Source organism: Drosophila kikkawai, unplaced genomic scaffold, assembly GCF_030179895.1.
Source record: "Drosophila kikkawai strain 14028-0561.14 unplaced genomic scaffold, DkikHiC1v2 scaffold_264, whole genome shotgun sequence".
Classification (NCBI taxonomy): Eukaryota; Metazoa; Arthropoda; class Insecta; order Diptera; family Drosophilidae; genus Drosophila; species Drosophila kikkawai.
Window position 1 is genome coordinate 11,924 of NW_027222607.1, and position 12,710 is coordinate 24,633.

General features: G+C 45.4%; 2 protein-coding genes across 2 annotated transcripts; both read right to left on the reverse strand.

Moving 5' to 3' along the window:
* Positions 1 to 5,775: 5,775 nt before the first annotated feature.
* On the reverse strand, positions 5,776 to 6,984 carry LOC138929515 (uncharacterized). Its single transcript, XM_070288948.1, has one exon. It carries the CDS (start codon positions 6,982 to 6,984, stop codon positions 5,776 to 5,778), a length of 1,209 nt encoding a protein of 402 aa, XP_070145049.1.
* A 536-nt stretch (positions 6,985 to 7,520) lies between these two features.
* Positions 7,521 to 11,026, reverse strand: LOC138929516 (uncharacterized). The gene is made up of 3 exons (XM_070288949.1): positions 10,204 to 11,026; positions 7,790 to 9,993; positions 7,521 to 7,613 (listed from the first exon to the last, which is right to left on the reverse strand). Exons 1-3 carry the CDS (start codon positions 11,024 to 11,026, stop codon positions 7,521 to 7,523), a joined length of 3,120 nt encoding a protein of 1,039 aa, XP_070145050.1.
* Between the last annotated feature and the right edge of the window lie 1,684 nt (positions 11,027 to 12,710).

Consider the following 12,710-nt stretch of genomic DNA (forward strand, 5'->3'; position numbering starts at 1 on the left):
TTGGTTAACTCACCGACACACAATGTAGTTGTGGGTGATCTGTTTTTCTTGTTACAGAAACGCATCATATATGCTACAATACGTTGTAGCTTATTGAAGGAGTTGCTGTGGTTGCACTTGTAGAGTACACTGCCAATTTCACTTTGACATGTTGGCAAGCTTATGTGATTGAGCCTGCGTTCTAGATCGCTGGGGGTGGTAGTTGGTACCTGAGCCCACTTGTCGCGAGAGCCATGTAAAAATAGAGGTCCATATAGCCATAGATTGTGTTCTGCTAACTTTCTGGCGGCAATTCCTCTTGTTAGCTGATGACACGTGACGCCACTGAGATTGGTCTGAAACAGCTTGGATTTTTGCGATTCGATTTGCCACAAACGTGTGATATGATGATGCTGATGCGTTTATCCAGGACAGCACCACAGTCGAATCTGACCATAAGTATCCAGGCACCTTATCGTTTGGTATGCGTAAATCCTTCCGCACCCTGTGGGTTAGCTCCGCTCCCAAGACTGCGGCGCATAATTCCAGGCGAGGCAGCGTCTCTTTTGCTGTCGGCGCTACTCTTGACTTTGAGCACAGTAGCCGAACAGATACTTGATTGCTCTTATATGTGGCTCGGACATAGATTGCTGCTCCATATGCCCGCTCTGACGCATCGACAAACGTGTGAATTTCCTGATTAATGGGCACCTTTCCGTCAAAGATGTGCCGTGGAATTTGTAGATTGTTCAATGCTTGTAAATCAGTACGATAATTTTTCCACTCAGTTTGCAGAAGTTGAGGAAGCTCGTCGTCCCAGCCCATCTTCAGCTGCCACAGGTTTTGCATGAATATCTTAGCCTTTACCACAACAGGAGCGAATAGTCCTAGTAGATCGAAAATTTGTGACGCCTCTGAGCTCACCACTCGTTTGGTGATGGTTGATGCTTCACTTTTTTGGGATCGGCCACAAAGCTGGTCCTTATTTGGTACCCAGATTAAACCCAATGTTTTCACACTGTAGTGTTGAAGGGTTTCGTCTAATTTGACGTGGTTGACTATGTCTTCCTTTGGGATTTGTGCGAGAACTTCGTCATTGTTGGAGCACCACTTTCGGAGCTTGAATCCGGCTGGTAGCAGTATTTTGTTTAGCTCTTGTTGAATCTGAACTGCTTCTGGGATGCTATTTGCTCCTGTTAGACAGTCGTCTACATAAAAATCATGCTTGAGCACGGCTGCTCCAAGCGGTAAATTCTTTTTGGTTTTCTCAGCCAAGTAATCCAAGCATTTTGTAGCTAGGAATGGAGCTGATGTTGTACCGTATGTTACGGTTTTCAGTCGATAATACTTGAGTTCGTCTGATGGATTCTTTCGCCAGACGATTAATTGATGAAATTGATGATCAGGATGTATCCATACCTGGCGATACATTTTCTCTATATCGGCTGTGAACACGTACTTGTGAGTGCGGAACCGTAGTAAAATTGCAAACAGTTCGCTCTGTACGGTGGGTCCAGCATACAAAATATCATTTAATGACTTGTTGCTGGTGGTTTTGCAGGAAGCATCGAACACTACCCGAAGTTTTGTAGTGCTGCTTTCAGGTTTTAGCACACAGTGGTGCGGGATAAAATAGTGATCCGTAGGTATCCTTGTGGGAGGCACTTCTTTCATGTGTCCAAGGCTTTCATACTCGTCCATAAAATCTACGTAACCTTTCCAGACTTCAGGTGATGTTCTGCGCTCTAGTGCCAGGAACCTGTTAATTGCAGTTTTCTGCGATGCCCCCAGGGCTGATGATTGTTCAGAAAAAGGAAGTTTTACTATGAACCTTCCATTTGCTGCGAATTGGAGATTTCCTAGAAAGTGTCTTTCGCAATGAGCCTCTATCGGTGATTTTGGTTTCGCTTCCGTTTCTAGGTTTTCCAAAGTCCAGAAACGTTCCAAAAGCGTGTCGATTTGGTCCTCTGTGGTTACAGGCGCGCAAATTGCTGCTTGGTTGTTTTCTGCAGATACTTTTCCGGCGACAATCCAGCCAAGTTTAGTATTTTGTAGGACCGGGCCGCCTGGTTTTAACATCATCTGGTTTGGCAGTAGTAACGAATAGTAGTGCTCAGCTCCGATAAGCATGTCAATCTTTCCTGGCTTATCAAAGTTTGCATCTGCCAGAGCGATGTTTTGAGGGAGTGATAGATTTGTTGGATCTAGCTGATGAGCCGGTTGATCAGCTATAATGTGCGGTAACACAAAAGCCTCGACTTGCTGAGAAAAGTCGTTATGCATTGATTTCATTTGCACATTTACTCTAGCTCGACTAGTCTTAGGATTGCCTCCAATACCTTCGATACGTAATGAAGTACCGTGGAGCCTTAATGATAGCTTTGAAGCCATTCGTTCAGAGATCAAGTTTATTTGTGATCCTGAATCAAGCAGAGCTCTGAAAGTGGCCACCTGACCATTGCTTGCTTTTACTGATACCTTGACTGTGGCCAGCAGATTGTAACTCTTGTTACTTGCTGCCCCTACAGAAGGTGATTGTGGTTCAGTTGCTGCACCTGATGACGTTTCAAGATGCAGCAGTGTATGGTGTTTTTTATCGCATTTAAAACACAAACGGCCTCGGCATTCCTTTGCCTTGTGGTCGCTGCTGAAGCAGTTGACACACAGTCCTTGTTTTTGTACCCAATTGAGTCGTTCGGGTATTGGTTTATTACGGAAGTCATCACATTTGTATAGCCAATGATTCCGTTTGCAAAATGGACAGCTTGGTAACTTTCCAGCGCTGGCAGAAGTGCATGTTGGTCCCTTCTGATCCCTTTTTGCTTGTTGACTTCTTTTTCCTGTTCCCAGTACGCGAATTCTCTGGTCGAGGAAGTTAAGTATTGTGTCGAGACCTTGCAGTTGTCGAGAACCATCCAACGACTGTTCGTACAAGGCTCTATTAGCAATATCCAATTTTTGCTTGATGATTTTTTTTTTCTTTTTTTTTTTTTAGGCTTTGCTTTTATTTATTATTATGAGACTAACAATAAGTGTATCAAATCTTACAATACTACCTAACTAGCAGTCATGAGACTGGTACAGAGTAAATGGCCCTGAATAATTATGGCTGGGAAACTCTGGAAACTCGTATCAAGTCCCTTGCTAAAGGATTTGGATGGGTGGAGAGTTTTTCCTTGTAGGACGCTTTTTGTTTTTCTATTTCGTTCTTAACTGCAGGAATGCCGAGATCCCTGTGGATGTTTTCGTTGCGAATATACCATGGTGCCCCAGTGATAGTTCTCAGGATTTTTGATTGGGCGCGCTGTATGATGTCTAGATTGGTACTGCACGCGTTCCCCCAGAGCTGGGAGCCATACGTCCATATTGGTTTTAGTGTGGAGTTGTAGAGCAGGACCTTGTAGTCCAGACACAGGGGCGATCGGGAGTTTATGAGCCAGTGGAGGCTGCTGGCTTTTAGTTTTAGATGAAGTTTCTTGCATTCAATATGTCTTCGCCATGTTAGGCGTCTGTCCAGGTGGACGCCCAGGTACGTTACCACGTTGACTTCGGGGATCAGTGTGCTGTTCAGGTAGAGCGGGGGGCATGTTTGTCTGTTGAGGGTGAACGTTATGTGCTTACACTTTTGTTCATTTATTTTAATACGCCAATCAGATAGCCACTTCTCGACTACCTTGAGGTGGTTGGCGAGCTGGGCTGTTGCACGGACTGGGCATCTGGAACGGCTGAGGATCGCAGTGTCATCAGCGAAAGTGGATAATGTTAGCTGGTCGCTTGTGGGGATATCCGCTGTGTATAGAACAAATAGGGTAGGCCCAAGTGCACTTCCTTGTGGGACTCCAGCTTCGATTGAATAGGTGCCGGATGTTGTTGCGTTGCACCTCACTGCGAAGACTCTGTTGTAGAGATACGACTCAAGTAATTTGTGTGTGTATACCGGCAAGAGTGTTTTTATTTTGTGCATGAGGCCGTTGAGCCAGACGCGGTCGAATGCTTGAGAAACGTCGAGAAATATCGCGCTGCAATATTCTCGATGCTCGAAGGCTGTGCGAATTTCTGATGTTATTCTGTTAACTTGCTCGATAGTTCCATGTTTTTCTCTGAAGCCAAATTGATGAGCTGGGATAATGTTGTGAGCTCCCAGATAAGGGATTATGCGCTTTAGTAGGCATTTTTCAAATAACTTGGACAAGCATGATAGTAGATTTATTGGTCGGTAAGATGACGGAATCGTGTGGTCTTTTCCGGGCTTCGGTATCATTATAATTATAGATTTTTTCCATTTTGTTGGGTAATGGCTGAGACTTATGATCCCATTGAAGATTTTACAGATGACCTCAATAGCACAATTCGGAAGTTCAATTATCATTTTTTGAGTTATTAGGTCAACGCCGGGAGCCTTTTTCGGCTTCAGTTCCCTGATGACCTTCGTTATCTCGTTCGGACGAAATGATGCTGGAGTAGATTCCGTTTCAGTGTGGATTTGCGGTAGATCAAATGGATTTGCAGCAGGGTTCGGCTGGAAAACGCCCTGGAGAGTGAGGCAAAAGTTTCGGCTCTGTCTTTGTCGCTGCGGGCCCAGCAACCAGATGACTTTCTTATCGGGCTGATGGTTTCAGCCGGTGAGCTTAAATTTGGGTGAGCTCTCCATAAGGGATGCTTTGTGCTGGTTGGCGAGAGTTTTTCAATATATCTTAATTGTGCTTTTTCGGCATCTTGCTTCAGGGCCCGGCTTAGTTTGGGTGTGGCTTCATTTAAATGTTGCTTTGTGCATGGCGATCTATTGGTTTGCCACGCCCGTCGCAGACGCCTCTTTTCTTGGATAAGCTGTTCAATTTGCTGGTTCGTTTTGAATTTGATTTTTTGCACATCCGTCTGTTGTGGTGTTGAGATTTGTGTCGTAATTTACGCCGTGGAAAGGGGAAAACATAATCAGGGTATCGTTGTTCTCGATCATACCTCCGAGTGCTAACCACATTCAGGCTTGTCGACCCTTAACCATCAGCTGAGCGGGACCCATTGATTCCTAGCTCTAGCGGGAGATGTGGGGGGGGGGGGGGTTTTGCTGTGGATAAGGATTGTTACGTCAAAGGTTTTATTATAGAGTCCCTCCTGAATCTGCACAATGAGACGATCCTCATTCGAAACCAACACACAAAACAATGGTCTCATAATTAGTAATATATGAAACCAGGCAAAACTAAACTGCAAAAAAAAATTGAGAAACGAGAAAGCACGAATTAATTTTTGAGCCTGCAGGGGTGGCCTTGGCTGTTGTTCGCCACACCCTATATCTTTACCCTCCCAACCATGGTCCTTCTTGTAATCGTTAGCGAAAGACCCCAAAAGTATTTACGTATACATCAGTTTGTTAGTCTCCCATGCCATAAGTAAGAAAACTTAAAAATTCATCATTATAATAATTTTTAATAATCAAACAAAAATGAATCCGCCCTAGTGTATACTGTTTAATATAATTTTATTTATTTCCGAACAATTTCATTTAATATTGTCGACCGCGCTGCGTTAGATTGCATTGAGAGCAAGAATGTGACTGACTAAGCTTTGGCTATGCACGTCATTCGATTATGCTAGTCGAAGACGTAAACAAGTTACAGTTAGGAGTTAGAAATGAATGGAAAATTACTGGGCAAAAGCTCGCGCGCATGTGCAGCGATGCGCTGCTCGCTTAGCGACCGCTGATAAGGCCGCCGGCAGCGGCGATCAAAACAAAGAGCGCGAAACCCAATACAGGGTGTCTCGTTCCCGAACATACCGGCCCCCCTGAACGGTCGTTCAGCACAGAGGCAAGACAGCAATTTTGGTAATTGGGCGTTTGTAGAATCCATGGGCCGTCTTTACTGTTACGACCCGTACTTTGTCATCTGATCCTGCGTGCACCTCGCTGATGCGTCCAAGAATCCATTTAGAGGGAGGTAGATTAGGCTCCTTGAGTACCACCAGTGTGTCGATCTTCAGATTCTCAGTTTCTAGATGCCATTTTGTGCGTTCGTGAAGCGATGTCAGGTATTCCATATGCCACCGTTTCCAGAAACCTTGGACCATAGCTTGCAGCTGATTCCACCTCTCCAGTCGATTGATTTGCATATCCAGACGGCAGGGTTCAGAGAGGGCAGTATAAGGAGCTCCAGTCAGGAAATGAGCGGGAGTCAGCGGGTCCAACGAATTATCCCCATTTGGGCACAGTGGGCGAGAGTTGAGGATGGCTTCAATTTGGGTCAAAACAGTCGCTAGTTCCTCAAACGTGAGAGCCTTGGATCCAAGTATCCGTCGCATATGAAGTTTTATGGAACGAACGCCGGCTTCCCGCATTCCGCCAAAATGAGGGGCAGATGGAGGTATGAAGTGCCAAGAAATGCCTTCGTTGGCGAAGAATCCAGCCAGTTCCTCATCTTTTGATTGTTCGATGACTAGGCGTCGCATGTCGTCCAAAGTTTGCTTTCCGCCATGAAATGTGGTTCCGTTGTCCGAGTACAGATCGGTGGGCTTTGTTCGTCGGGCAATAAATCGTTGAAAGGCGGCGATGAAGGCCTTTGCAGTCAGATCACTGACGACCTCGATATGGATTGCCTTTGTAGTTAGGCAGACAAAAATAGAAAACCATGCCTTTCCGATCCGTGGAGTTCGTCCTGTTGATTCCTTGATGGCGATCGGTCCAGCGTAATCCAGCCCTGTATGTTGGAAACAGCGACTAGCCTGAACTCGAGGGATTGGCAGCTCTCCCATGATCTGGTTACTGGTGCCTTTGCGTTGAAGAAAGCAGCGTTTGCATTGGAAAACTGCCTTTCTGACCAGATTGCGTGCACCCAGAATCCAGTACTGCTGACGAAGGTTGGTGAACGTAGCATCAACTCCAGTGTGTAGATATGAAACGTGAAAATGTCGAACCAGGAGCCCAGCTAGTGGTGAATCCTTTGGTATTAGGATTGGATGCTTGGCGTTGAAGTTGATTGTCGATTTGTCGATTCTTCCACCGACTCGCATAATTCCATGATCGTCCAGAAATGGGGGAAAACCGAATTAAATGCGATTTAGCATTAAGCGGGCGTCGATTCTCTAGCTGCGCATATTCTCTGGCAAAGAAATTTTGTTGCACGTGTCGGATGAGTCGGCATCGTGCGGCCTGCAACTCTTCGGATGTAAGGAATGGTGCCGGATTCCTATGACGAGATCGAAGAGTGTGAATAAAGCGATAACAGTAGCTAGATACCCTTAGCAGACGCGTCCAGGTTGAGAATTTGTGGATGAGTAACTCGTAGATACTTTCATCAGGAAAGTTATGTAGAGTTGTGGGCTTGACAGCTCTCTCTTCGGTGTTGACATCGAGATTTGAAGATACGCTGAACTTGCTTGTAGACGGTGGCCAATCAGAGGGCGGTGTGGCCAGCCATGATGGACCCTTCCACCACAGTCGATGCTCCAGAAGCTTGGACGGATGAAGTCCTCGAGAAGCACAGTCGGCAGGGTTGACCTCTGTGCGAACATGATTCCAGCAGCTGCGAGGAAAGTCGTTCAAGATCTCAGCCGTTCGGTTGCAGACGTATGTGTTCCAGTTTCGTGGGGGAGCTGAAAGCCAGTGTAGCACAATTTCTGAATCTGTCCAGCAGCTCGTGCTGAAAATAGGAATCGTTAGTGAGGCTTTGACAATCGAGAGCAATCGAGAAAGAAGTAGAGCAGCATTCAGTTCCAAACGTGGGATCGAAACAGGCTTGATCGGGGCTACACGGGTTTTGGCAGCAACTAGGGTTATTTGAAAACTGCCTCCATATGCTACTCGAGCGTATACAACCGCACCGTAGGCTTGCGCGGATGCGTCGGCGAATCCGTGTAGTTGAACGTCTTGGAATGGTGACGCAATGTATCGTGGTACTTGACATTGCGTAAGTGTTGGCAAATCCTCCACCAAGGCCTTCCAGCGCGAGCGTAGAGTTTCAGGAATCGGGTCATCCCATTGCAGAACACTTGTCCAGCTTTCTTGGAAGATAAGCTTGAGTAGAACTGTGACTGGCGCTACCAATCCAAGCGGGTCATAGATTCTTGATAGCTGCGACAAGAGTTCCCTTTTCGTCGGAGAAATGGTCGGATCGCACTCCTTGATATTGAGGTACATGACGTCCTTTCCGGGATTCCATTGGATGCCAAGAATTTTGATTGGTGAATCCGCAGCTGATTTGTTGAGGAGCTGGATAGGCTCATAACATCGGTCCTCTTCTGGCAATGATTTTAGAAGACGCCAACTGTTGGAACTCCATTTCCGTAGTTTGAATTGCGCCTTATCCAACAGTTGAATCAGCTCGTTTTTGAGAATCATGAGCTCGTCGAATGAGTTGCACCCTGTTGGGATATCATCTACATAAGCGTCGTGTAGAAGCGCGTGGGCTGCTGCGGGGAACTCGTGGCGGTGATCCTCAGCTAGTTGCTTAAGAACTCGAACAGCCAGAAATGGTGACGGCGCCAATCCGTAGGTGACCGTCAACAGGCGAAAATGAAGCAGTGGTTCATTCTCGTTCTTGCGCCAAACAATGCGCTGATAATTGGTGTGCGGCTTGAAGACTTGAATTCCTCGGAACATCTTCTCGATATCCGCGCAGAAAACATATGGGTGCTGCCGGAAACGTAAACAAACGCCGAGAAGATCGCGTTGAATGGGTGGGCCAATTTGAAGTCGATCATTGAGAGACACTCCAGAGCTGTCCTTTCCCGATCCATCGAAAACTACGCGACATTTCGTAGTCAGACTGTCCAGTTTGATGACAGCGTGGTGCGGCAGATAGAAGCAGGTTTCTGGGGACTCATCCATTTGAGCCGATGTCAGCTGTTCCATATGACCACGTCGCAAGTAGTCGTCCAGAAATGCTTCATACTGCTGCTTCAAGTCTGGAGATCGACGAAACTTGCGTTCCAGCGAGTGGAAGCGATTGATGGCCTGCGGTAAAGTTGAATCAACAGGCGGCGCATGCTCCTTGAAGGGGTACTCGACGACGTAAGCCCCGTTCTCCAAGCGCGTGTGGGTGGCAGCAAAATGACGCTCTGTTGGATCGTTGGCGTCCAAAAGAGCCTGGCTAGGATGTATATTATCCATCTCCATGAAAGAGCGAACCATCGTGTCGAGGTCCGCGTGATGAGTAACCGCTGAAGTCAGGTGATCATCGCATGCATTGTAAGAGCCTGCAATAATCCAACCAAAAACAGTATTCAGAGCGATAGGAGTGTCGTTACCAAAGCATTTCTGTTCTCCAGTATAAAGAGACCAGAGTTGATCTGATCCAACGATGACATCGATGGATCCTGGCGTGCAGAATGTGGGATCTGCCAAAGGAAGCTCGCAGATTTGCTTCCACGTAGAAGATGAGGTGTCAATAGCCTGGGCCGGGAGTGATGATGTCAGCGAATTGAGAATAAACGAGACCAGTTCGACAGTTTGGTCCGAATGACGAGAGCGCAGCTTGATATGTGCGCGTCCTCGGGTAACGCCAGCACTGTTGGCTGCGAGACCGAGTATAGAAATCCGGGCGTGCGTTCGACGTACGCCTATTCGCTGAACAAATGATTCCGACGCCAAGGTGATTGTGGACCCAGTGTCCAAGAGCAGCCTGCAGGTTGTAGTATTTCCCCAGGCGTCGACGACGTCTGCAAGGATGGTTGGCAACAGAGTCTGCGAACCTGCAGCTGAAATATTCTCCAGCGTATGATGCGTGAAGTTATTTTCCGCGGGAGGTAAACTCCCTGATTGATGAATCTCTTGACCAGGCGGTTGATTCTGGCCGATCGTAGATGCCGCTTGTGAGGTTGATGGACGATCGCGGCTGTCCGTACGGGCTCTCTCCAAGTAGTTACCGTTTTGAGTTGGCTGCGCCGAGCCAGGGTGAACCAGGGTGTGATGCTTGCGGCGACAAATCCGACAAGTGTGTCTCGATGTACAGTTACCCGCCATGTGACTTGGGCTGAGGCAATTGAAACATAGCTTTTTCGTCTTGAGAAACTCCCGGCGAGCTGCGATGTCGAGTCCGTTGAACTGAGGACACTTGAACAGTTGATGAGTTTACTGGCACGATGTGCACTTGGGTTCTTCTCGTCTAGGATGCGTATCTGCGTGGTGCGTTGTGGCTGCGCGTCGAGCTTGGGTTGGTCGAACTAAGTGAAAAGCCTCCAAAGTATCGCAGCGAGAGGTGAGAAATTTAAGGAATTGGTTGATGGTCACACCTTTTCCCTCGGATTCTGCGCACTGCGCCCAAGCTTGGCAAGTATCGGTATCCAATTTTGACAATAGGATGAAGATTAGCCAAGGATCCCTCTCTTCGCAGTCAAGGGCTCGCAAACCACGAATAACTTCGTCTGCGCCATCGGCCAGTTTCCGCACTGTGCTGAGATTAGTAGACGTAGCACTGGGAAGGGTCATGAAACTGTTGAGGAATGATCGGATGATTAGCGATTGTTTGTTATATCGCTGCTCAAGCCGATCCCATGCCTCCCGATAGTTCTCATTAGTAACAGGAATATGTTTGACTAAATTGAGGGCGTCTCCGGATAGATACGATTTGAGATAATGAAATCGTTGACAATCCGTCAGGCTCGAATTGGAAGCAATCGAGTCCGTAAACATATCCGAAAAATGTTTCCAGTCCTCATAATTCCCGGAAAAGGTTGGGAGTTTGATTCGCTCGAACTGGAAATCCACATGGCTCCTCTGGGGCGCATCTGCTGGTTGCACAGTGGCCAAAATATTTTTAGACGTCTGATCACGCCGTAACTCCTCCAGAGTGTTGCTTAGGATGGCGTGTGTAGCGTAATGTTTCTCCTCATAGGCATCAAAATCGTCGTCCGGATTCTCCCAATCCGACTCCGATTGGAAGGCGTACAGCTCTTCCGAATGTCGCACAAACCGCAAATAATTGTCTTGAATTTGCGACAGGCGCACCACAATTGTGTCCACTGATTGAATGTCATCCACAAATTTTAGGGCATTATTATGCGCCCGTGTGATTTGGCTTTTACAAAAGCCCCGTTGTTGAATCACACTCCGCATGGCGATCGCGAAAAGATAACGACTCTATACGATTTTGAAATCTATAGATCACCGTTGACAAAAACCTCAATAATTAAATTAATTGGCCGAAAATAAACAGTATTGGTGGATCCGGCTCGAAGGACCAGTTTTTTAGGATGTTTATAAATGAATCCGCCCTAGTGTATACTGTTTAATATAATTTTATTTATTTCCGAACAATTACATTTAATATTGTCGACCGCGCTGCGTTAGATTGCATTGAGAGCAAGAATGTGACTGACTAAGCTTTGGCTATGCACGTCATTCGATTATGCTAGTCGAAGACGTAAACAAGTTACAGTTAGGAGTTAGAAATGAATGGAAAATTACTGGGCAAAAGCTCGCGCGCATGTGCAGCGATGCGCTGCTCGCTTAGCGACCGCTGATAAGGCCGCCGGCAGCGGCGATCAAAACAAAGAGCGCGAAACCCAATACAGGGTGTCTCGTTCCCAAACACTTTTCCATATTTTTCAGTGCACATATCTCCAAATTCACAATAATAAACAAAATCCTAATATAATGATGTTTCTGCGTACATTTCAAGGCCTAATTTATTTATTTATTAATTTCTATACCCTATCATTACATAGCCTATTTTATTTACTTATGGTTAATATAATTATTTATTTAATCATTAAAAAAAAAAAATTTTTCAGTGTCATTATAATTCTAATTTGTTTCGTTTAAAACAATGATAATGATAAGGTGGTGCCTAATTATGATGCTATAAAATATTATTAAAATCTAACTATGCCCATTTAATTGTTTTTATTTTTTGTTGTTTTTTTTTTTTGTTGTTTTGGGTCTACATAATTTTATTTATTTTTTATTCGATTTTTTGTTTAGCTTCAACAACCTACATCGCACAATTACAATAAAACAGTTTCTATTGCTGAAAACAAGAAAATATGTATATGTAAAGGAAATAAAATAATTCGGTTGAAATTCTCTCAGTGTAGCGCATGTTTTGGCTTTACATTTAAATGCTTTAAATTTACGATGATAACATGAATCAGAATAAAAAAGAGGAATTGGCAAAATAGCAAAAAATCAATCGATGCTGATAAGCATTAAAGCCGGTAATCAGCCTTTACACTGGGCGAGATAAGTTGTTTTCTGTGTTCACTCACCCACTTTGTTGTTCTCGAAGAAGGCCTTCTTGTCGATGAGGTTTTGGTGTGTATTAGGGGAAAATTAAAAATTAAAAATATAGCCGCATGATCTTAATTTGTTTGTTTGTTTTGTTTTTTTTTTTTTTTTGATTAATATTTAAAATATGTAGAAGTTATTAAAATTTTTTTTTCAGTTACGTTTTCATATTTGATATTTGACGCCATTGGCATTCCACGTGGATATACGTAGATTGGACATTGATTATTTTGACTGTTGTGCTACGAGCAGCTGTATCACCATATTCTGATTCTGGACGAGCGTTTGCATGGTCGTTTTCATAAATGACATGAGTTCCATCATGCTTTGTTGCATGGTCACCATCATGGATTCCATGTTGTTTTGTGGCTGCTCTGGGGCCTGCTGAGCATTTACTGAGTTTGAGGGGAGTGGATTTTGCATACCTGTCCGTAGAGCTTCGGCGTAGGAGATGCCCGTGGGGGCATTTAGCGGACCAAAAGAAGATCTGGCTGCTTTGGCAAAAAATACATCT